The sequence below is a fragment of the Argopecten irradians genome, chromosome 1, assembly GCF_041381155.1.
Source record: "Argopecten irradians isolate NY chromosome 1, Ai_NY, whole genome shotgun sequence".
Lineage (NCBI taxonomy): Eukaryota > Metazoa > Mollusca > Bivalvia > Pectinida > Pectinidae > Argopecten > Argopecten irradians.
Window position 1 is genome coordinate 20282686 of NC_091134.1, and position 26402 is coordinate 20309087.

A 26402-nucleotide genomic window follows, 5' to 3' on the forward strand; every position below is an offset into this window, starting at 1 on the left:
TTATAATTTAATATTTCATATATTACATGTTTTAGGACAACAGAAAATATAAGGAATTTTTTGTAATGTCTAACGTTACATAATTTTGGCTATAACTGCTCCTTTCTTACAACGTTAGTACACTTAATGATGTAAGCTATCATCCAATGGAATATTTGTGTTTAATCCAAATATATTGATATTATATTTTATTTTACATGTATTTATTGTTTCTCATATTTACATTGGGTGTTTTATTTCAACACAGAAATACAAATTTATAATATCTTCTTATTCCCAATAAATCAATTACACTTAATCCGTTGCATTGAATGTGCTAAGAACCCATATGCATGTCTGATGGTTAATCATGTTCCCACAAATAATAAATAAATTGAGGCTATTTAAATAGGGAAGGGATGTTAAAATGATGTAGGTGTCTAACAAGTACACAGAAGGAAGTATACCTGTGGTGCTTGAATGAGACATGTGTACAGTCCAGTGTGATGATAAGGATTGAAGTCAAAAGTATTCTCTCCTGTAATACCGCTGTATCCCATGCAATATACTCGTGTCCTCTGAGGTTGTGTTATATGGCTATCCGTGCAATGCACCATTCAAGCGTCAACAAAATTACTAGATTACCTGTAATTTTATGTTCCTTTCAAACAAAAGACTACAGGTAGTTTTATTATAAATAACCCAAATAATGGGATTTGAGTGTAAAATATATTCAATGAATATTAAATTGACTTACAGTTTAGGTTTTCTTTGAACTTATTCAAAATGATATCTTAGATGAAAAATTCTAATGAACGTCTAGGTATGAGAAGAAAATATTCTTTCTATACGTGGTATACAAGCCTCGGGTTTTACTATTTTTTATCATCGGGAAGAAAATCCCAATCTTTCATATCCACATATGAAATAGTCTCATGATATCTTATCTGTAACTGTGCAGAATGTTAACGTTCAAAATGCAGTCGGGCCAATATTAAACCAAAGAGGGACTATGGATTAAGACGATGTAAGTCCGATACGTTGATAAAAAGAACCCTTTTTCCTGTTTCCGTTTTACCCATAATTAAATCAAAACATTATAAAAGTAAATTGCAAATACTTGTTAAATTATTGTATTTGAATATGTACACTCTATAACGATTATTGGGTATGTTTACACTCTATACTAATATAAATATTATCTACCACCCAGATTGTATTTATATCTCCAATAAATGCAATCTAACAATCCTTTAATTGTTACAATTACATTACTCTATCAGGAATAAGCAACCACTATATTAATATATTTATATGATTTGATTTACTGTTATACAATCAGCAATATTTCAGCATAAATAGAAACTTACCTAATATATCCACAACAAACAGAGATGGCGTGACATCGATTGAAAATCCTCAAAGGTCTATAAATAGATGGTATGGTAAACCAGGAAAATGTGCTTAGACTAAACTAGCCATGAATTTATCTTATGGGATTTAAAACATAACAGACTAGATGGATTGTTCGAGGACTATATTTGCTATTTTACAATTGTCATATGTAAGATTGTCTAGTTCCAATTCTGCTTGATTTGGATCTACATGTAGTTAATTCACTGTTTGACATCATCAGTTCAGTTATAAATAGTTATATAACCCATGTGACTTTATTATGAACCTATTTGTGAACTAAATCCTTTTTTCTACGGATCAAAAACAGTTTTTTTTGTTGATACCACAAAATATTACAACAAGATATTTCGGTTTACATTTACACTTGTTTATCTATTTCTTGTTTATTATTTGCAGATCTGCCTGGCTGAAATAAATCGGCAAGAGATAGATGTTACCGGATATGTTAGACATGTGACTGACGGTGCAAATATTTACTGTAATGCAGTTGATTGTCCCAATGGGTTCCGTGAGTATTTCTACAACATTATCATGTATGCACTGGTACTAAGGCTATATAGAAGAGGGTATTATCAAATCAGTTATTGGTCGTTACGCTCTAGAAAACACAGGGATTTCCACGTTTGAGCTATATCTTTACTTTTATCTTAGAGTAGGTTCCCTTTAAGCGTGATTTAAAAAAAAAAATAATCATTTTCTCGGAACTGTGACGCATTTCTATTAATAGTGATTTTTTCGTTGTTATTACTATTTTCATCCAATTATAACTCTTAGAGATTGATTTGTGAATTTTTATTTGAAAAATTAAGAAAATGGGGCGCTATTTTTACACGGAAGACAAATTGTTTTATTTGTTGTCACGCGTGAATTTTCATTTCCATTTGTTTCCACAATGTGTCAAGACTGAAAATAAATAGGAAATTTTGCCAATCTAATTAAAGTTAGAACTTCTATGTCGCTCTCCGTACCGTACGGAGAGCGACATACAATGCAGAAGTTCTAATTTTAATTAGATTGGAAATTTTGCTTGCTAATATTTGAATGACATGCACTAAGAAGTAAAACAAATATTCTAAATCTTAAATATATGTTTTTATTTTTTTGCAATACAGCCATTACTTATTGAGACAACAAATAAAGATTGTTTGCTTTTGACAAGGAAATTTATTTTACAGATAAGTTACATTATACATTTTAAAACCAACCTGAGTATAGCATTAGTCAAAAATACGACGAAATAATAAATATATAAGTGAATATTCTTATATTAATTATTTGAAGAACCATTTTATGTTTCCAAAACATTATGGCGGTTTTAATCGAATAAATGAATACTTATATTAAATCGGAAGGCACATTGTTGAATTCTGTATCACCGGCTATTTTCGCGATTTCGCAGGACATTTGCGATCGCGAACATTTGATCTAAAGAATTTTGAAAAATAATTGAATCATATACATGTATATACCCTTTAAGCCATATCGCGCGAAAATGTAAAACCGCTTTTTTCAGGTATATTTAATTTCCATTTGCTTTTTACATCTTCATTTCAAAAATGGAGGTGACAATAAAAAACCTAGAGCATAGATGTATACGGGGTTTCCATAATTCAAATCACAATCAAATTAACGGATGGTCCTAACCTGATTGACAGTAATACAATAGTAAATACCCGATATAGTCCACCGAATAGCAAATTGTCCGCGGCCAGGTAATTTCAGGTGAGTTCAATGAATGGCGGCGTGTACAGGAAAACAACATCCTGGTCAAGGTATTACATAACCATCAAAAACCAAAGGCATTGCTAATTATATATCACTATAATATACGCAGTGCGTATACACTCCGTAAAATCATCGATTAAAAAATGAAAGTCTGACACTGCTCGGTCTTGAAAACAAAAACTAATTATTGATGCAGTTTTTGCTAACTTCTTAAATTACTCCTCAATTTATATGATGCCCTCTTTACTATATATTCCTAAAAAGTAAATTATAATATTTTATTGTACTACACATGTTGAAACGATTATTAAACCGGTATTGCCAAGTAAATTAATGTACTCTCGTTTACATTCGGTTAGGCAACACACAACACAAGTGTATTCGCAATGGATCAAAACAACGTATTGGTCAAGTACTTATGGTCAACCATCATATCCATTTATCGCTTCTAATTCAAGATTGTCTCTAATTGAAACGGATTAAAAATATCCATTTTATTTACAGTCACAAAACTTCTTTTGCAATTTACAATGTATCAAAGATACAGACTTCTTGCAATTTTCACGGGTCGCTGCGCATGTTATATGTCCCTGCGCGGTAGCAAGTCGGATACAATGGAGTTTGTTTTGACAGTGATTTTAGCATGAACTTGAATATATATTTCACTTTTCATAACGTATACAAAACGTACAATACAGTGTATTTAATTAAATAAATGCATGTCAGTTTGCATCATGCGTATTGTTACTGTATTCAAGGGACGTGCATTTGATATTTATTTGTGTCTTCCCTGTACGATACGACATATCATATAGAATTACCGTCGGTATAGTAGATTTTGTAATGTTCATTTTGAATATATAGCACTTGTTCCAAAATCCAAAATATGCCTCATATAATGTTGTGATATATATAAATCAGCCATTCAAGAAATGTACACAATTTCGTTAATCAAAACAGATTCCACAATATGCATAACTTCGACAAATAATTTTGTTAATCAGCCATTCAAGAAATGTACACAATTTCGTTAATCAAAACAGATTACGTACGTTATCAGAAACATATCTATATATCACATTTATAACGTAATAAACAATAAACTTGAAATACACAATATGTTAAAAAACATCAAATCTTTGCACAGTGTAGTCAAACTATGACCGATTCCAAGGATTTAAACGTCCTTGCCGATTCCATCACAACCCTTATATGTAAGGAATTTTCAATTAATTTATTCAGTGAATGCAAACTTTGGAGAAAAAGAACTGTAAATATAGTAACTGAAAACTATATATATTCCATGCTCAGTTGCACAGCACATTCGATACGGTAGCGATACAGTGACAGCGATACCGCCAGTCGACTATATCGTGCCGTGCTCTCGTTATGGGTGAGTGGTCAACACACTGGCGAAGCTCGCCCGCCGGCTCACTGCGCTGTCGCCGTAGGGGGTCAATGAGAACAATACGCAGTGATATTTCCACGAAAAAATAACGCTTTTAAAAAAAATAATATTTCCAACGATACTCGTAACGTGGTCACGTAAATAATCACATGTTCTGTTGATGCTAACAAAGTTTCACATAAAAATCACGTAACATTCTAGCAATAACATGGGAAACAAAATCATTAACAATCATTGCTGACACTAACACGTGAAATGAAATGAATAACAATGCAAAATAAATAATAACATCAGCCACTAAATCTAACATCATTTAAAAAAGACAAACGCATGCAAAAATATAACGTGTGCTAGAAAACAATAAAATAATGCTTTTAGTTTAAGATAACTAAAATTTTGATAATAACAGTAAAACAGATATAACCAACATAAATATTTAAAAAATCACGAATATGGTTAAAATAACAGTTTAAGAACGAAAATTAACAGAACAGGGCTACCAGTGGTTAAGATTGAACTGCACTGATAGCCGGTCGGGAGGACACATTGGGATTCCTTTAATATATATTAATTTCTTCGCATACAGAGCGATTTTGATGGGAGATTATATTTTTCTATTTCATAACAAATTATACTGGATAAATTTAACCATTTTTACCGATTTAGCCTTTGTTTGCCCGACTATTCGCTTCAATCCTTTTTCGTTATTCGAAATAAAATTTGCTGAAATGAAAATTTGATTTACTGTTATACAATCATCAATATTTCAACATAAATAGAAACTTGCCTAATATATCGACAACAAGTAGAGTTGACGTGGTACGCTCTATACATCCGGTGAAAATCCTCAAAGGTTTATAAATACATGGTTTGGTAAACCGGAAAAAATGTGCCTGCATTAACTAGACTAGCCTTGCATTTATCTTCTGGGATTTAAAACATAACAGACTAGATGGATTGTTGGTGGACAATATTTGCTATTTTACAATTGTCATATGTAAGATTGTCTAGTTCCAATTCTGCTTGATTTGGATCTACGTGTAGTTAGGATCACTGTTTGACGTCATCAGTTCACGGTTATAAATAGTTATATAACCCATGTGACTTTATTATGAACCTATTTGTGACCTAAATCCTTTTTTCTACGGATCAAAAACAGTTTTTTGTTGATACCACAAAATATTACAATATATTTCGGTTTACATGACCATAGCTGTTAATAGGACGTTAATAAATCAAACAAACAAACATTTACACTTGTTTATCTATTTCTTGTTTATTATTTGCAGATCTGCCTGGCTGAAATAAATCGCCAAGAGATAGATGTTACCGGATATGTTAGACATGTGACTGACGGTGCAAATATTTACTGTAATGCAGTTGATTGTCCCAATGGGTTCCGTGAGTATTTCTACAACATTATCATGTATGCACTGGTACTAAGGCTATATAGAAGAGGGTATTATCAAATCAGTTATTGGTCGTTACGCTCTAGAAAACACAGGGATTTCCACGTTTGAGCTATATCTTTACTTTTATCTTAGAGTAGGTTCCCTTTAAGCGTGATTTAAAAAAAAATTTAATCATTTTCTCGGAACTGTGACGCATTTCTATTAATAGTGATTTTTTCGTTGTTATTACTATTTTCATCCAAATTATGCACTAACTCTTAGAGATTGATTTGTGAATTTTTATTTGAAAAATTAAGAAAATGGGGCGCTATTTTTACACGGAAGACAAATTGTTTTATTTGTTGTCACGCGTGAATTTTCATTTCCATTTGTTTCCACAATGTGTCAAGACTGAAAATAAATAGGAAATTTTGCCAATCTAATTAAAATTAGAACTTCTATGTCGCTCTCCGTACCGTACGGAGAGCGACATAGAAGTTCTAATTTTAATTAGATTGGAAATTTTGCTTGCTAATATTTGAATGACATGCACTAAGAAGTAAAACAAATATTCTAAATCTTAAATATATGTTTTTATTTTTTTGCAATACAGCCATTACTTGTTGAGACAACAAATAAAGATTGTTTGCTTTTGACAAGGAAGTTTATTTTACAGATAAGTTACATTATACATTTTAAAACCAACCTGAGTATAGCATTAGTCAAAAATACGACGAAATAATAAATATATAAGTGAATATTCTTATATTAATTATTTGAAGAACCATTTTATGTTTCCAAAACATTATGGCGGTTTTAATCGAATAAATGAATACTTATATTAAATCGGAAGGCACATTGTTGAATTCTGTATCACCGGCTATTTTCGCGATTTCGCAGGACATTTGCGATCGCGAACATTTGATCTAAAGAATTTTGAAAAATAATTGAATCATATACATGTATATACCCTTTAAGCCATATCGCGCGAAAATGTAAAACCGCTTTTTTTGATCTCAAATCGCAAAAGATTTGACCTGCGAAATTTATCATCAATACAGTATATGCATTTTATTTTGATACACTTCAAGGACTATTGGAATTATATTCAATATCTATCTACAACTGAGAAGCTTATAGTTTATATATCTTAAATAGATAATTACTTTACTGTATAATGGAAACAGTATATCGAAATGTTTTTGTTTGGTTTTAATGAGTTTGAATGTGTACTAGTAAGTTCCCTTTAACTGTTGTATTATTAAAATTCTCATTATAGCATAGCTATACATGTACATGGAAATATAATTACGTAACTAAAGCTATATATAGGCCCTGCCTGGCTGTATTCTATCGAATTGACTAATAAGAATTTTAATTTAGCAAGCGTCAATAATATGTTGAAAGAACCTTGGTCATTGCTTCTGGACCACGTATATAAAACGTATCAAACTTATCGAAACTTACGTATAATGACATTTTAGAATGGAAAACGGATGATAATTATATTATAATTGAAGCCGACTTAGACAACAAAGCAGTGTACATGATTCCCATAATATTCTCGTGTAATGGGGTTTAAAATCTCTAAGGTAGGTAAAGAAATACGTTTTTCATTTCATTTCAAAATATTTTATGAAATCATTCGATTTAAGGGATTGAGCAGCAGGCTTTGCCTATATAAGCCCTCTCCCTGATTTAAAGAAATACGTTTTGAGATAAATATATTATTACTATTTTTTAAGTACATTATCAAGGATGAGTATCATATATTGGATTAATTGTACACTTTAATATTGATTTGTACCTTTTATATTATGAGACTTTGACTTGATGATCTCTTCATACAGTACGTGACCTTCAAAGTTGATATAAAAATATTTTAATTGCCAAATACTTGTATTAGACTCGACTGAGCCTCGTGTTATATCAAATATGTGTCCGTGTATAGTCACTAACAGTGTAGTTATCGTACAACACAACATTTTTGTATGATACAAGTTTTAGCGTATTTTTGCGAGAAAACGCAAACGCGAATTTTAATATTTCGCGAAAAATTCTATCGTGGATTTTTGTGTTCGCAAATATGTTGGATTGCGGAATATAACATACAGATAAAGTGATTTGCTATAATAATTACGCTCGTCGTCTTGAGGACCTTTAAACATTAACAAAAAATAACGTTTGCACCCCGAATGAACAGATACATAAATACGTTTCCAAATTTCAATTTACTAAGTGTGTCTCTATACTTTCAAATTTTCTATTTTTTATTGAGAAAATATACTTTTGATTGGAACATTTACATAGGTTGTTATTTTTCTTTAGAACTGTCGTTCTGTAAGGCAAACTTCACCGATGACTCCTGTCTCCAGTGTCCTACAGGATGCATACAGCCAAAGAGTGTCCACTCCAGGGATGTAGTGTACACCACGGATATCCCACGATGTCGAAAAGTGGAAATAGAGTGCATGCCGGGTACGTCAAAGCTTAACACAAATCTAGGGCGGAAACACCAATATGTTGTCCAATAATCAACATGCAAATTATTTTGAATTACAGAGTCTTGGTAAAGGCTAAAAATGTTATAAAATGTGTGTGGTAAGTATCCTCTAACATGTATCTTACATTTACAAAATATATGTCATGTCTTTGCTTGGACTTTAAAGGGCTACTTGTTTGAGGTATGCTATGTCATTTATCTCAGAACATTTACAATTTTCTCTTCTTCTGCTCTATGAAGCTCTATGCGTCTACATTAGCGTCAACGCATTCTATTTAGCCTAACAACCTAGGCGACCATAAATGTAATTACCAGCTTTATTCTGTTTAAAACCAAACCAGACATATAAATAGAAGGATTGATCTTCATTTTGATTGCGTTAATGGTAGTATGAACTCCGTTGACAACAAATATTTCCATTTATGGGGCGAGTTCATACTACTCATACTACAGTCCTTAATTAAATACAAACGTCAAATGTATGTATTTCAAAGAATTTTACATACATGTCAGAAGTAAATGTATATGATTTAAAGATATATGTACAAGGGGTTTGCTATGCTATAGCAATGCAATGTGTTTGTTGAAAAATAGATTTGTTGTATAATATTCTGTTTAAAATGTCACCATTTATTTAAATATGGTTGTCATGTGCATTCAAATCCTTTTAAATTTTTTTTGTGTGTGACAGGACTGGAGATGCATAAATCATATGTAAATATTGGCCTTTTGTGGTCGCATTTGTTCGCAGATTTAATATATCTAAATTAAAAAATACCAGGTAACACATCGCAGTATAGAATAGACATGTTCTTCTTATGTCTATTTATTAAATATTTGTTGTGATATATATAAATCAGCCATTCAAGAAATGTACACAATTTCGTTAATCAAAACAGATTCCACAATATGCATAACTTCGACAAATAATTTTGTTAATCAGCCATTCAAGAAATGTACACAATTTCGTTAATCAAAACAGATTACGTACGTTATCAGAAACATATCTATATATCACATTTATAACGTAATAAACAATAAACTTGAAATACACAATATGTTAAAAAACATCAAATCTTTGCACAGTGTAGTCAAACTATGACCGATTCCAAGGATTTAAACGTCCTTGCTGATTCCATCACAACCCTTATATGTAAGGAATTTTCAATTAATTTATACAGTGAATGCAAACTTTGGAGAAAAAGAACTGTAAATATAGTAACTGAAAACTATATATATTCCATACTCAGTTGCACAGCACATTCGATACGGTAGCGATACAGTGACAGCGATACCGCCAGTCGACTATATCGTGCCGTGCTCTCGTTATGGGTGATCATGATCAGTGGTCAACACACTGGCGAAGCTCGCCCGCCGGCTCACTGCGCTGTCGCCGTAGGGGGTCAATGAGAACAATAGGCAGTGGTATTCCACGAAAAAATAACGATTTTTAAAAAAAATAACATTTCCAACGATACTCGTAACGTGGTCACGTAAATAATCACATGTTCTGTTGATGCTAACAAAGTTTCACATAAAAATCACGTAACATTCTAGCAATAACATAGGAAACAAAATCATTAACAATCATTGCTGACACTAACACGTGAAATGAAATGAATAACAATGCAAAATAAATAATAACATCAGCCACTAAATCTAACATCATTTAAAAAAGACAAACGCATGCAAAAATATAACGTGTGCTAGAAAACAATAAAATAATGCTTTTAGTTTAAGATAACTAAATTTTGATAATAACAGTAAAACAGATATAACCAACATAAATATTTAAAAAATCACGAATATGGTTAAAATAACAGTTTAAGAACGAAAATTAACAGAACAGGGCTACCAGTGGTTAAGATTGAACTGCACTGATAGCCGGTCGGGAGGACACATTGGGATTCCTTTAATATATATTAATTTCATCGCATACAGAGCGATTTTGATGGGAGATTATATTTTTCTATTTCATAACAAATTATACTGGATAAATTTACACCATTTTTACCGATTTAGCCTTTGTTTGCCCGACTATTCGCTTTAATCCTTTTTCGTTATTCGAAATAAAATTTGTTGAAATGAAAATTTGATTTACTGTTATACAATCATCAATATTTCAACATAAATAGAAACTTGCCTAATATATCGATAACAAATAGAGTTGACGTGGTACGCTCTATGCTACGATGGCCGAGGTGAGCCACGTACTCACAACCATAAGTTGGATATAGTTGTACATACAAACTTGACATAGTTAAGAATTTACTTGTCGACACACACATATAAGTAGTGTAGTTGTAGACAGCTGATTTTTTACAAAGTTACTTGTCGACACACACATATAAGTAGTGTAGTTGTAGACAGCTGATTTTTTACAAAGTTACTTGTCGACACACACATATAAGTAGTGTAGTTGTAGACAACTGAATTTTTATAAAGTTTCTTGTCGTCACACGTATATAAATAATGCTGTTGTTTCCCAAAATAATTGATTAATATGTGGTAACCTATAGACCTTTTTGTAATGGGTTACATTTATCACCTAGTTTCTCGTAGCATCAACTCGTTTCGTCTCCGTACCTGTAAACGCGTATCCACGTTATCTTTAAGATTTATGTTGGGTGTATGGTATATGTTGGCTGTAGGAATCTCACACCGTGTTATTTTCTCTGAAGTTTTGTAAAGGAAAGGATTTGGCTGAAAATGTGAGTATTTTTGAAATTTTCGATATCAGATTTGTCTTTGTTAAATCTCTCGGATTGTATTTGCTGAAAGGTTAGTGATTATACTATTTATAGGTCTGCCATCCGAATAAAGTGCTCTGATGAAAAGGACGACACTGTCATTCTATTTCCGATCGGAGAAGATGGGCTATTGACAATTGAAGACTTACGTGAGTACATTTTTTGTCTTTTCTATAGATTCTTATCTTTGCTTTATGACCTTGCGTTCATAATTAGAAGCACCTGTTTATAGTTTGTATCTGGTCACCTGGTCCGACTAACTAATTGGGGTGAGCTTATTGCAAAACCGTAGCGGTCGTCGTCCGTTCGTCCGTCTGTCTATCAACAATCGACTTCTCGTTCATAACCCCTCGTTGATATTAAACCAAATATGACAGGTAGAATCCTAGACTGGCTATCAGTCTCTAGAATATTGAAAATAAAATCACTAAAGTGGCTTGGTTACTTGTATCTTTACTAAAACTTATCTGATTCCAGTTTTCAAGCTAGGGGGTAATCTAGACGAACTCTGCTGAGAAAGTGTTTTCAACAACTTAGGGTCTGGTGTCCAGTCTAGTCAGACTCCAACTGTACACTGTTGAGCGGGGCCAAAAGAGGTCAATGCATAGCGAGTAGAATACTTAAAAGGCAGAGATTCTAATTTTACTAATTGTTGCTTTTTGCTCTCTTTGGGCATAAGGGGCGGTGCCAAAATTAGCCAGTTTGACCGAGCTTGTATTTGAAACTGAGTAACCGATATTACTAATATTTGAATAGCTAGTATCATTCATAATTACATGTGCAGTAACCCAGTGAGCGACAAGGGCCTCTAGGCCTCTTGTTCCTTTTAAATAAGATAATAAAATAAATTGTATACGGACTATGTATTCGTTAACGGATTGTATTGTTCGGGAAGTAACCATTCTTAATGACATATTGTAGATGAACGATATTAACATGTAAAACAGTGAATAAATAAGTTTTTAAATGTTTGCGTTCTTTATTATGATCTGTAAAAATGATTTTGACCGAGGTAAATCTACCTTTTCCAGTTCATATCGCATCATATTCACCAGCACAAAAGTTCATAATTTTTAATATTTTAATATACGATCAGAGGAATTAATAAACAAGGCCAAACATTCTTAATTCTTTAAACTCTTAAGAACTGCACAAAATACATAAGAAAACAAACTTTACGCAATCTTACTGTGTTTACATCTGCATTGTAATAATAAAAGAGATAAGACGACAATGCATATATTTCCTGTGCCTGAATGAGCCCACGTCCATAGACAATGTATTTCAAAATCAATTACATTTATGCTAAAACCTTCCAAAATTGAATCCTTGTTTTGATAATGATCTTCTGTTCTTCATTTGATTAATTCAAAGCTTCATAAACTTTTTAGTTTAGATCTGTGTATGAATATGTAACCCTGGTCAATACTAGCCGCAATATATCGCTCGGCTAGAGAGAACTTCTCTTTAGCTCGATCGGTTGAGCGTCAGACTAGTAATCCAGAGGTCCCGAGTTCGATCCCTGGCAGAGGCAGGTAATAAATTTATTGTAAATCCTGTACCCTGTTACATTGGCGCCCATGTAGGGACTCGGGAATGGTGCTTCACGATACCTGCAAAGAAATTGTTGTGACCCCTGGAAACTCGCGGACGAGTTGTTTCCTGGAGGGGGAGTATGTAACCCTGGTCAATACTAGCCGTAATATATCGCTCGGCTAGAGAGAGCTTCTCTTTAGCTCGATCGGTTGAGCGTCAGACTAGTAATCCAGAGGTCCCGAGTTCGATCTCTGGCAGAGGCAGGTAATAAATTTATTGTAAATCCTGTACCCTGTTACAAATAGATGATCCTTAGGCCTTTCATGCTCGTCTAAATCGTCTAAATGTTCCTCCCCGCTTACTTTAATTCACAGTTTAACTAGGCCAATGACCTCCTACCTCTCTGCTCGTGAAAACAATGTGTTTTGATAATGTCCCGGCAGGGCGACTGGCAGTGCTTCGTAGTAATATGATAGAATTTGCAGCGCATTGGCAATTTCTATAGCACAACCTCAAATTAGTGTGTCAGTGTGCTATAAGAAGAATGTATGTAGTCAATGTCAATTAAAACTGCTTTTTAGGCCAAATACTCCATCCGCGTGAACACGCGTTTTCAATAAATTTTCATAATGTAATAGGATTGAACACTTCCTGTTTATCAATCTCGAGTTAGTTAATTTTCAAATTTTGAAAAGACACGAACTTTAGCGAGTGTCTTTTAAAAAATTGAAAATTCACTAACGAGAGTTTAGATAAACATGATAAACAACAGTCACGCGTTGGGGAACTTATTTATCCCATAACTTTAGCTCTATATTTATCCTGTGGTGACCATTTTCTCGTCTTCGTTCAGGGAAACTTACCACCATACATTGTGAAGTGATATCTTTCCGCCATAAAATATAGTGCCTAAACAGACAGCCAATATTCTATTGTTTGATACTTTGAATAAGCAACTACCTGTTAAACAGTAAATACAATGCTATTTAAAAGAAAATGCGCTATGAAAAGTAGCCCGAAGTTGAGAGCCAATCGGAATCAAGAGATCTTGGAATTGACCAATCAGAGGCGCTGTAGGTGTTAACACACTGGAGTGTGTAAAACATAAATGATAACCAACTGCTATGGAATTTATCAAATGGTTTTTTCCATTTTGAAACATGCATAGTTATGGCATAAACATTTTTTATGAATTGAAAATTGAATATCGAAAACACTGTAAAATTGTTAATATTGTCGGTACATGCTTAGTGCTCAGCTTCAAAAGGGAGGGGGTTGGGCGTTCTGTGTCTCTAGCGGCATGTTTCAGTAAAATAGTACTATAAAGAGGAGCACAACACGAACGTACTGTATATGTTTTGTCTAAAAAGAGGCAAAAGGTCACGCGGCTCTCGGCTGAAACAAGATGCTTAAACTAGGCCTATATATGGTGAAAATACTAGAGTACATACAATGATTACCCATGTTACATATAGTTTATATGAGTTTTGTTTAAACAATAAAATGAGATAGATAGATGTTTTTAACACGACCAACACATTTGATTACCTAATTTGAAATACACTTGTGCACTTCATTTTTCCTGCCACTTTTAATTAGTGATATATGACCCTGCTTTATTATTATCATTAAAGTTGACATACAAATGGGTCGCGTTATATGCCGAAAACTTAAATGATACGACCTGTAACAAGATAGCCGGCCGGGCCAGCTGTCTATTAGCTCCCTTCGCCTCCCATCCCCGTATCATGTTTTAAACTCAAATGCAGATTTACTTAGTGTTTAGAGTTTATACACATCTTCAATCACATAAATATAACTAATATAACATACCAAACTTTTGCAGAAAACGTCTACACAAAACTAGAAAATGTTTTTAGTACGGCTATCACGGTGAGCCAAAAACCGCGGGGAACGGATTAATGGAGACCGGATTAATGAGGTTCCACTGTACAATGTTAAACCTACATTAGGATCTTACCATATCTGTATCATACATGTAGGATTATGAATTGTGTGATTTGCTGAAATGTTCATTGTGTTTTTAAAAATGGCGAATTTATTATATCAATGAACAAAATCAATTTGTTTATAGGATCTGGTAGATTTTTAAAATTGGTTCTGAATAGGGAACAATTCCCTTCCATATCATTGCTAAGGGTTATGCTATCAATTACATGTGGTCTGATAAAATGTAAATAAAGTAAATGGTACCTGTAACTGTTAGTACACACATACAACGTAGGTCCTATATAAAACAAATTCTGTGACAGTTGCCCGTATTTTGTTAGGTAAAGGTATGCGACACACATCAGCAGTAACAAGATAGCCGCCGGGCCAGCGGTCGGCTAGCTCCCCCTCCTCCCACCCCTGTATCATGTTTACACTCGGCTGCAGATTTCTGTAGTAATATTAAATTATAGTGGTTTTCCAAAGTGTTCCTTTATAGTTTAATACTTCAAAAGCATTGTTCAAAAGTTGATGTGTACTAAGACGCACGCATTACTATCACTTGTCAAATGCACAAAATTCTACACGTTATACTTTTATTGGAAAATCTGCCACAAAACACGACTTTCGATGCCCAGTACGGCTATAGGCTTCGGCTATCGCCAAAAGCCAAAAACATGCACCCCGCATTTCCTTTTATTGCATTGCTACCATCCATCCCATGATAGCTATTATAATCGGTCGCTATGTCTGCCATGTTGTTAGGATTTCACATGGTTAACCATAATCTGTTCACTTTGATTGGTTGGCCACATCTACGTGTGTTGATTGGTTACTTGTTGTTGAAGATGTCATGTGTGTAAGGAGTACCGTTGGGGGAATTATTGCAAACAAATTTCATTAGAAGTCAGAATGTCATTTTCTGGTTGTCGGGCATTATGATGACTACAAAACCATTCTAATGTTGTTTTTTTTTTTTCATTTCAGCTGGAAGACGTGGAAACGTCACCATGGAGAAAATTCTTCGTTTCTGTACCGGAAGCGAGGAAGAACCAACGCTGGGATTTTCCATGCAGCCAACAATCGAATTCTCGGCGATTGCACTGCCTATGGCCAATACATGTACAAATAAACTTTCATTGCCATTGACAAACCTAAACACTGAACTTTTTGATATGGCATTTCTTAGTGAGCTAATTTTGGCTATCAATGAAGGTGTTTCATACCCGTCAAACCCCTGGCCTGAAGTGACCAATAAGTGACTTGGATCATACGTGATTTAGTGCCAATTAGCAGATCGGTGCGTCACTTGGTTTTATGTATAGCATTTTCCAGTTTACGGATTATTCAGAGAGAGGTGCATTACAATAAAACGGGAAAATTGGGGTTTTCCCCAAGTGTGATAAATCTGGTTTGTGTAGAGGAGCACACTATCTCTACAGGGAATGCTGTGATCCCTGTTTATTGGAGCTAAAACGTTAGATGTATAATTTTATAGAAAGACAACATATTGAGATTCTACAGATTGCCTGTTACAAAATAATTAGTCAATCATTCAAAATTAATATATTTCAAAATCATGGTATTTAAAGGTATTCCAATTGATAAAAGTACGCATATTACGATGATTTCTCAATTGAATATGTATCGATCAAAATCAGAATAAATATCGTGCACCACATAATTAACTTATATTTCTTCTTTTTTGTGTTTTGAGTAACAAGTTATTTATTTTTTACAGTCCTTGAACAGATTAAAATGGGTTATCCCCCAAATTTTGTGCCGAACATTAACTTCCCCCTTTTATTCAATAATTATTGTAGTTAGGAGTTAAACATTTGTTTTAAACATTTTTGCAGAAAGACATTTTTTACATACTCAATGTAATTTTTCAATAAAGATTTGCCTATTGATTTTGTCAATGTGTCATTGTTTAGCTTAGCGAACGCACCGTTGCTATAGTCCGTGACACGAATTGTTAATTAGTAAAAAGTGCCAGAGGGTAGAGATTATCTGTCCTACTGTCTTGGTAGGGAATTATTTTTTTTCGTGTCCCTGTAATTTCCCAAAATATTGTAGAATTCATAGTTAATAATCATGAGTGTGTGGTAATTAGCGATATAAATTGTAGAACTATAATCTTATATCATTAGTGTCCAATAAGAGAGGGAATGGGTGTTAGGGGACAGATTACAATTAGGTACGCGGCAGATAAAGGATTGCTGTGCTAGCAGTGATCTCTGGGGCTGGGAGTGATTAATGAGTTTTAGTACCCCGAGCCTCTCTGTATCTAAATGTCCTCCTCACCTTGGCCAAGTAGAGATTTATGGGAATTTAGGTCCACTCTCTCTGAGAACCGGTACATTCGGGCATTCGGTATCTAAAATGCCCCCCTCCCTACTTAAAAAGTTTAAGTCTATTGTTAGGTCTAGTTTAGAATAAGTTCTAGGTATAGGGGTATATAAGGAGCAAGTAAGATAGTTCGGGGTTCAGAAGTTTTTAGCGGGATTGTTAGTTTTGAGTTGGGAGTTTTTGGTAGGTAGTTTATAGTTTGAAGTTTTTAGCGAGCCGGATAGTTTAGAGTTGGAGAGTATAGAGTTTGAAGAGGAGTTACTGTTTTAGGACTTAAGGATACAGCTATATTTAATGTGAATTGTGACTAATGTTTATATTGTTAATAAACATAAAACTCCTGCGAATTGTTGTATTGCCTGCTCCCTGCGGAACGCTACAATATGTTTAAAACTGCAAATACAAAAAAATCAATAAATCAACTTGGATATCTTCATTTTACTTTGTGAAAACCGTTGTTAAATTTAATGCCCTGTGACAAGCAAGAATCCAAATTATTTTGAAATATTCACCGTCATAGAAATACTTAATAAAATTTATGAAACTCAGATAAATCAGTCTATTTACCTGGTACACATCAACGAAATATGTGAAGGTAGGTGGAATTCCGATTGCAATGATCATTATGTGCAAAGTTTAGAACGCGCGTGAGCTCGAGTTTCGAATGTGATTATCTATTGTCCAATTGGACTGCACCGGTTCAATATATACTTTCATATGATCGTTTTTTACAACTTTCGGTTTATCACGTGAACAATGTTCTACTCTGTGCAGGCTGTTTTGGGCCCTGGGTAAAGAACAGAGAAATCTTTACCCTCACCGGAAGTGCATATTATCTCTATCCGATGGGGTAGAAATAGACCGTCTGGTAGTAGCCCTGTATCTTACAGTCTTTGAAATAAAAAGAAAAATATGTCTAACATCACGAAATACCTATATTAAAATATACATCAAGAGAATTTACAAGAAGCGATAATTAATTTGGTAATATCGTTTTATTTCCATCATCAATTAAGAGATTTGCGATTTTCATAGAAATCTGCTTTCAAATTATTTTTATATACAAATAAATGACAATTAAATGACATCAAAAGATAAGTAGAATACATATCTAGATGTAACTTAGACATTCCAATTGCAATGATTCATCCGGTAACCTGTTAGTTAGAAAAACACATAAATGTGTAGAGGCACAGTGTCAGCATTTTTTCTTAGATATGAATGATACACTTAAAACAGAATGATGAAGGTAAGGTTATGGTCATCGTTATACAACATTACAGCTTCAATGCATATTTTCAAATTGCTTCAATGTTGTATATTGGAGCAAGGCGTCATCCGGGTTAGAAGCGTCGCCCCACTGATGCCTCTCAAATATGCTTGAGGCGAACGAGTCAAACATATCCGAACCCGACCTGCACGTTACTGGGAACGCCATAGCATCAACAAAGTCAGCATCTTCTTGTGTGAGGTATTGAAGACAATTTGTAGCACCTGCAAATAGAAAGTATGATGTAAAGATGGATAATGAATACCACACATCTAATAAAAAATCAGAACAACTGAAAACTGTCCTGAATTATAAACAAAATCCTTTATTTACACACCAATTACCTTGCAAATTTGGAAGTTGAAATAGAATATCTGGTCGACCTCCTGGACATGTTGCTTGTCGACTTTGCGCAATGTAATGACTGTTCCATTGTACCACAAGGTCATCAAGTTCTCTCTGCAGAAGTGGCATGAAGCAAAAACGGATGGAATACCTAACACGAATAAATAATAGCATGATAAAATAACTTTCAAAACTTGTTTCATCATCACATAAAAAACTTAATTTGCACAACGTATGACGTTTCAGACATATCCAATACTGTATAATTCTTATAAAAAGGAGATACATTTCATGGTTCATTCGCAGAAGCAGAGTGAATATCATGTTTTCTGTTTAAATTCTACTCTCCTTCTTAATGTCAATAGTATAAAGGCACTGGTTGATGGATAGTACTGGAGCCTTTTCTGTGAACAACATCTTCACCATAGTAGTATGTAAGCATAAATACACAAAAACATTCCTCCATAAAGTGTTAATATTTTTAAAAATATTAACACTTTATTCTTTTTTACTTGTTTAATATATAATCTTAGTTGTCATACTTACAGGTCAAAATCGTTGTTTTTACGAAACAAGTCCATTGCAGCAAGATCTTTGCAGAACTGAATCCACCAGTCACTTCTTTGTCGCCGGAACGTACTCCACCAAGCTTCAATTCGCTGAAATATAGGGAAGTGATCTTTTAACGCTAAAATATTATATATAAATTTTCTTTTGAATTTTAAATATTATCCACTCTGCTTCTTCTTTCATATGTTTCAAATTATATTACCTGATTAAGAGTCGATTTCACTACACGAAAGCTAGATATCCCTTGGAAACAGTCTAAAGCTTCATGGCGTAATGTACACTGAATTGCACCAATGTGCGTGTTCTCTGTGCCTGGATCGGCTTGTACAACCAATGGACACCCTATTTGATGGAAAATTTAGTGTTTTTATCTTTACAACAAAACAAATCCCCATAAGTGTAAAGGGAGAAATGTCAAATCATATAGGATACGGGTACTTAATGTTAGTTTAAAATGAATTTCCTTATAATACCAATGCTTGATGTTCTGGAATAAACGCTAACTTTATTGACGAACCTTTCAATTTCTTAACACACGTCAGGAAGTTCTGGGCGACCACTCGCGGATCATTATTGGTATAAGCAACAGCAAGCCATAAAATTCTTCTAGAAAACCTAAAATAAGAAGAATGAAATCATTATATAGAATGAAACAATTTCTACTAATCTTGACAAAACACACACGACTATAACATTTTGTTTGTTATCGACGTTACATAGTCATAATATATATTTTTGCATTTATATGAATAGTCATCATAGTTTTTCACTCTCGGCTTCCGTGTTTATACTGTTGTAAAAATGAATTTTACAAAAACCCTCTTAGAATGCAAATGTGGTGGAACGACTATAAATTTAAAACGGTAATGAAGCAAGAACCAACAAATCAATTACCGATAATTACCCGTAATGAATTTCCATTCCGACTTGGCGTAATATAGTGTTATATAGTAAATTAGATATTGCATATTTTCTCTTGCATTCACTTACCCATCTATGCATCCGTGAATTGGAAATCCATATGGTTTTAGTTTGTCATACCTAAAGAAATGGGGGAAATATTGCATGAAAACACGACTTATGAACACAAATAATATTATAAACAATAAAAAGTAAATAAAACGGTTCTCGTTTTCATGCGAAAGTGATAAATAAAAAGTAAAAAAGATTGAGGATTGAAGAAAGTACCATGTTTGAGGATTCCATGGCGACTAACTTTTGACAAGTACCATATAATTACATGTATGGATGTTTTCGATCAAAAAGTATGATCGGATCAAATGAAGCCGGCCGCCATCAATGACCATTATCTATTTTATCTTTCCATATTTCGCCTCTTTGTGATACGTATGTGTTTTCTAAATATAGCAAGCAAGTTTTATGCTTGACTTGCATTGGAACTTCTATAAGACAACATATATTTAGAGATTATTACATAGCATACCTGAACCCCTTTTTTCAGCCTGGGTGTCGCAGATGATTGGCATGAGCGCTAAATGACCAAGTGGGCTGATCAGCAGGTGTGATATCTAAATGTTCATGTATAAAAATTTTAAATCTTAAGTTTGTTTTTTTCTTATTATCTGAAATAATTCAGAAATACTACTAGTTAAGAATCATAACAAGTTCTTACAATTGTGAAACTGAATATTGTTAGAATTCGTAGTTAAAATAGTCCATTAGTATGTAGTAAATTAGCATATAATCTGTATAACTATATTCCTATATCATTAGTGTCCAATAAGGGAGGGGATGGGTGTTAGGGGACAGTTACAAATAAATTAGGTACGCAGCAGATAAAAGTTGCTGGGCTATCAGTGCTCTCTGGGGCTTGGAGTTGATTAATGAAATTTAGCTCTGAAACCTAGACTGTATCCCAGAACACCACGAGCACTCTGTATCTAAATGTCCCCCTCCCCCTTCCCCGGTCAAGTAGAGATTTATGAGATTTAGGTCCACTCTCTCAGATACGGGGCCATTCCGTTTATAAAATGCCCCCTCCTTATTTTAGTTTTAGGTCTAGCTTAGATAGAGTTCTGGGTATAAGGGACTATAAGGTTAGTATAAGGAACATAGTAGGATAGTTTGGCGATTTATTAGCATTAAGAACATTGAGAGTTTGAAAGGAGTTTGGGGCTGTCTCACCGTACTGTTTAGGGCTAGCTTGATTATGTGGATTGAGACTTATGTAATATAATGTAAATAAATTTGTAAATAGAACTTATGTGAATTGTTGTATTCCCTCCTCGTCACGTTACTATTTAAATAAAATGTTGAGTTTGGTTCTAAGAAAAAACAACAAATAAACCAGTAAATTTCTCTCTAGACTTACAGTGCGAATGCAGAAATTCCAAAACTCCTACCACGTTTAATATGGCAACAATAGTCTGATAACACGAAAGAAATTTGAATGTTGGAATTATCTCTGAGATTCTCGATTGTGTCGTAATTGACGTCACCATAAGGCTTTTGCATTTTTACCGTCCAACAGTCAATACCCAAACTTTTTAGGGGAGGTGATATCATCTTAGCTGATATCAACATGTGGAATTATGGTATATAATCGCATTAACGAGCGAGGATTTTAACCAATAGAATAAAGGTGATATTATTTGGTAACATACTATAGTACTATTTCCTATTTTTGTAAGTTATATTTTGATATTAATCTAGGAACAACGTTTTCAGAAAAAGAGTGAAAACTTAAATAATTTGGCTAAAATATTTCAAACCAATCAATATTCACGATGAAAGCTGTAACCAACTTACCCATCCATATGCCAAACATGATTTGGACCTATGCTCAATGTACACTTTACGTTTAAATTCTTCGACGGCGGCGAGCATCGACGCCTTCTATATCCGTGTTTCTCTCATAATCTTCATTAACGGTATCCCTAATATGAAATTAGCATAAACAGAAATCTATATATTTATACATCTTTATCGAATAGACAAGAAGTCCTCAGCTCACAGGATTTATTTAGTTATTTTTCATAACAATCTCTTAATTTCAATTGATCAAACCACATATCATTGGGATGACAGCAGTGAAACAAGCAGTCCGAGAATCGCTGAAGCAATACTGATCTTAATTTATTTTAGTGACAGCGTTATCTGAACATGATCTTATAACCCTAAACTTAATCCGTACATTGGTACAATATGTTAAGTTGTTTGCATTTTCTTTGCCATAAATCTTGTTTAAAGATATTGACATTTTTCTGTAACAAAAAGGGAAAGTAAGGGAGTTAACTCAAATGAATATATAAATAAAAACCTCTTAAATAAAACCATAGTGTACCATAACTGATTACCACTAAACCACTCTCGAAAGTTAGCCATTTTCAAGTACCGTCTTATTCGAAAATAAAACGGTACTTGAAAATAAGCTTGTAATCTCTTACTATTAAAGAAAATAGCCGCGTCTTATTTTTCTAGTTTTAACGGTATTCAAGGATTTATAAGTGAATACGTCCTTGGGGTATTTGATCAATTTCGAATTCCCACCCGATAAGGATGCAACCAATGGAATATGAGTGCCATTCAAAGTTTCAGAGAAGTGGTTGTTTACACGGAAAACGGCCAGCCACCCCTCATTACAAGGAAAAACATGAAACTTTTTTTACCTTCGAACAGCATCCCTTCCCTCGAAGATAGTCAGTCATGAATCTGTAACCAATGGTCGTCGGACATACTTGTGGTAATGCAATCCTGCAGATAAAACTCAATATTCCTTATCTTATATTTACTGTGTCTTGATCTGTATTCCTGCAAATCAATTTCTGAGTATATACCCAATTACAAAAATGAAACCTATATCAACACATCCGCATAAATATTACCTGTATTTTAGACTTTTTTCAATTTCAGAATGCATTTTTGGTCCTCTCCTGCTTGCATTTCCACATCTTTTAGACGTTTGCAAATGGCATTTCTGCTGTAAAATAAAGAGAAAACTTGTATGATAGAGTTTCTTTAAAACAAACATCAGTTAATGTTTTCTTCATCTTTAAGTATCACATTCTTTTTAGTATATTATCATCTAAATTAAATTCAATCAATTTCGATATTTTTTGTTTAAATGCGAAAAACACTAGATTACAATGAACATTCAGTATTTTAAATGTAATTCTAATGTATTTTTTCATAAAAAGAAATGTAGATGGTCAGTTTTTACCTCAGTGTGATGTTGAAATCTTTTTTGAAGCATAGATGACATTTCAAAGTAAGAGTAATTGTTCCTTGCATACTCACAGAGTGTCCTATTAACTGAAAAAATGGAAACTATTCACAATTTACTGTATTATACGTCTGATTTTAACTGAAGGTTTTATTGCGACAACACGTCAAGTACTTATCATTCAATTAAACGTATGCACATGCATACCACTGCTGCCAACGATAATCTAAAATATACAATTCATCGATATGAAACTGACGAGTGAAAAACTGTTCATGAAGACTTCAACTAAACAAGAAAGATGTATGGCATGTAAAATTTAAACTATTTCGCACTGGTAGACTTACCCATATCATTAAAACCAACTCTCTTTGAAAAGGAGGATTACAAAACCGATCACATGTCTGCAATAAAAATGATGATACAAATAGCAGTAAAGAAATTTGGCCCTTTCGTTTAGACATTTACTAAGTATTCATACGTTTTATTGAGATTAATTAATCGATACTGAGCTAAACAGTTACACATACAGGGAATAATATTGTTTTAATAAATCAAGTAATTATTAATCACTATTTGAACATACATTCAATATAGTATCTAATAGAACATCTGGTTATATACCACAGCACCTTTGTAGTTATTTTGTAAATGTGAGATTAATGTTGCTTAGATTAACTATAACTAACACTTTCTAGATGGCAGATTATATCGTTATCCATTTTCAAAGCATGCATGAAACCGTGTCAAGAAGAACACAAAATATAGTAATTAACAAGGGAGGTGTTGTGTGACTGCGAGATAGATATGACTGAATACCAAGGACAAAAATAAGATGAATGCTTACCTCAAATATAGTTTCAAACGCTAGCTGCAACCTTAGATAACCAATGACTAATCTAACAAGGATACGACGGACTCCTAACCCGTTCCTTTTTAAAAATGAATAGGCTACATTCTTGAATTTAGTCCACTAGGAAAAGGTCAGTAGGTTATCAAGTAAAACAAATGAATTACAAGTATCGTGGGAAACACAATATCACTTATATGTGTGTGTCGACAAGTAACTATGACAAGTTTTAAATGTCTACAACTACACTACTTTATATGTGTGTGCCAACAAGTAACGTTTTCAAGTTTTAAATGTCCACAACTACACTACTTATATGTGTGTGTGTCGACAAGTAACTTTGTAAAAAATCAGCTGTCTACAACTACACTACTTATATGTGTGTGTCGACAAGTAACTTTGTAAAAAATCAGCTGTCTACAACTACACTACTTATATGTGTGTGTCGACAAGTAACTTTGTAAACAATCAGCTGTCTACAACTACACTACTTATATGTGTGTGTCGACAAGTAACGTTGTAAAAAATCAGCTGTCTACAACTACACTACTTAAATGTGTGTGTCGACAAGTAAATTCTTAACTATGTCAAGTTTGTATGTACAACTATATCCAACTTATGGTTGTGAGTACGTGGCTCACCTCGGCCATCGTACTATACATCCGGTGAAAATCCTCAAAGGTGTATAAATAAATGGTTTGGTAAACCGGAAAAAATGTGCCTGCATTAACTAGACTGGCCTTGCATTTATCTTCTGGGATTTAAAACATAACAGACTAGATGGATTGTTGGTGGACAATATTTGCTATTTTACAATTGTCATATGTAAGATTGTCTAGTTCCAATTCTGCTTGATTTGGATCTACGTGTAGTTAGGATCACTGTTTGACGTCATCAGTTCACGGTTATAAATAGTTATATAACCCATGTGACTTTATTATGAACCTATTTGTGACCTAAATCCTTTTTTCTACGGATCAAAAACAGTTTTTTGTTGATACCACAAAATATTACAATATATTTCGGTTTACATGACCATAGCTGTTAATAGGACGTTAATAAATCAAACAAACAAACATTTACACTTGCTTATCTATTTCTTGTTTATTATTTGCAGATCTGCCTGGCTGAAATAAATCGCCAAGAGATAGATGTTACCGGATATGTTAGACATGTGACTGACGGTGCAAATATTTACTGTAATGCAGTTGATTGTCCCAATGGGTTCCGTGAGTATTTCTACAACATTATCATGTATGCACTGGTACTAAGGCTATATAGAAGAGGGTTTTATCAAATCAGTTATTGGTCGTTACGCTCTAGAAAACACAGGGATTTCCACGTTTGAGCTATATCTTTACTTTTATCTTAGAGTAGGTTCCCTTTAAGCGTGATTTAAAAAAAAATTTAATCATTTTCTCGGAACTGTGACGCATTTCTATTAATAGTGATTTTTTCGTTGTTATTACTATTTTCATCCAAATTATGCACTAACTCTTAGAGATTGATTTGTGAATTTTTATTTGAAAAATTAAGAAAATGGGGCGCTATTTTTACACGGAAGACAAATTGTTTTATTTGTTGTCACGCGTGAATTTTCATTTCCATTTGTTTCCACAATGTGTCAAGACTGAAAATAAATAGGAAATTTTGCCAATCTAATTAAAATTAGAACTTGTTGGGTGGGGTGGCGTGGGACGGATATGGAGGGTGTGTATGGGAGAGCGTCGCGGGGCGGCGTGGAGCTGGGGCTGACATGGGGTGTATTTAGCTGATTTTCAGGGCGCACCCACCGGGGTATAATAGTTTCTCTTAAACATTAATAGTTTTTTGCATGTGTGATTAATTTCTATTGAAAGATGTATTTTTGTATACCGTTCACAAGATGGTATTCATCACTATTTGGTTATTTTTAATTGAGATTTCACATTAACAATCCTAATTATTTTCATATTCAATAGGACTGTAAATTCATACAACTTTGATCTTAAAATTGAATACTCTAATATGGTCCTCGCCATTTTCCTCTGAACAAAAGGGGTGTAGGGAAGACAGTAGCACTCAATTATATAGCCAATAAGGCCACTGCTTCCCAAGGAGAGGGTTTTAATCATTACAAAATGGAAGGCCTTATATAGCTATAATATACTGACCATTTTTTATTAACTAAAAAA

General features: G+C 33.6%; 2 protein-coding genes across 5 annotated transcripts in view; one reads left to right on the forward strand and one right to left on the reverse strand.

Annotated features, from left to right (window-relative positions):
- Window positions 1-1410: 1410 nt before the first annotated feature.
- LOC138320173 (uncharacterized) overlaps window positions 1411-26402 on the forward strand; it is a 55337-nt gene continuing 30345 nt past the window's right edge. Inside the window, exons 1-4 of one of the 3 annotated variants that reach the window (XM_069263235.1) lie at window positions 1411-1543; window positions 1792-1903; window positions 5818-5929; window positions 25346-25457. In XM_069263235.1, the coding sequence (XP_069119336.1) occupies window positions 5903-5929; window positions 25346-25457 (139 nt within the window). In that variant the 5' untranslated portion in view covers window positions 1411-1543; window positions 1792-1903; window positions 5818-5902. Of the gene's footprint in view, window positions 1544-1791; window positions 1904-5384; window positions 5526-5817; window positions 5930-24914; window positions 25054-25345; window positions 25458-26402 lie in introns of those variants that run through there. The other 2 variants (XM_069263232.1, XM_069263219.1) reach the window with 2 other exon arrangements.
- Window positions 18030-21985, reverse strand: LOC138310012 (uncharacterized). 2 transcript variants are annotated; one of them, XM_069251170.1, is made up of 7 exons: window positions 21965-21985; window positions 20186-20236; window positions 19713-19810; window positions 19398-19537; window positions 19172-19284; window positions 18625-18776; window positions 18030-18504 (listed from the first exon to the last, which is right to left on the reverse strand). In XM_069251170.1, exons 1-7 carry the CDS (start codon window positions 21970-21972, stop codon window positions 18296-18298), a joined length of 771 nt encoding a protein of 256 aa, XP_069107271.1. In that variant the 5' UTR covers window positions 21973-21985; the 3' UTR covers window positions 18030-18295. The 2 variants fall into 2 exon arrangements, with proteins under 2 accessions (XP_069107271.1, XP_069107264.1); XM_069251163.1 differs by lacking the exon at window positions 21965-21985 and having other exon boundaries at window positions 20186-20407.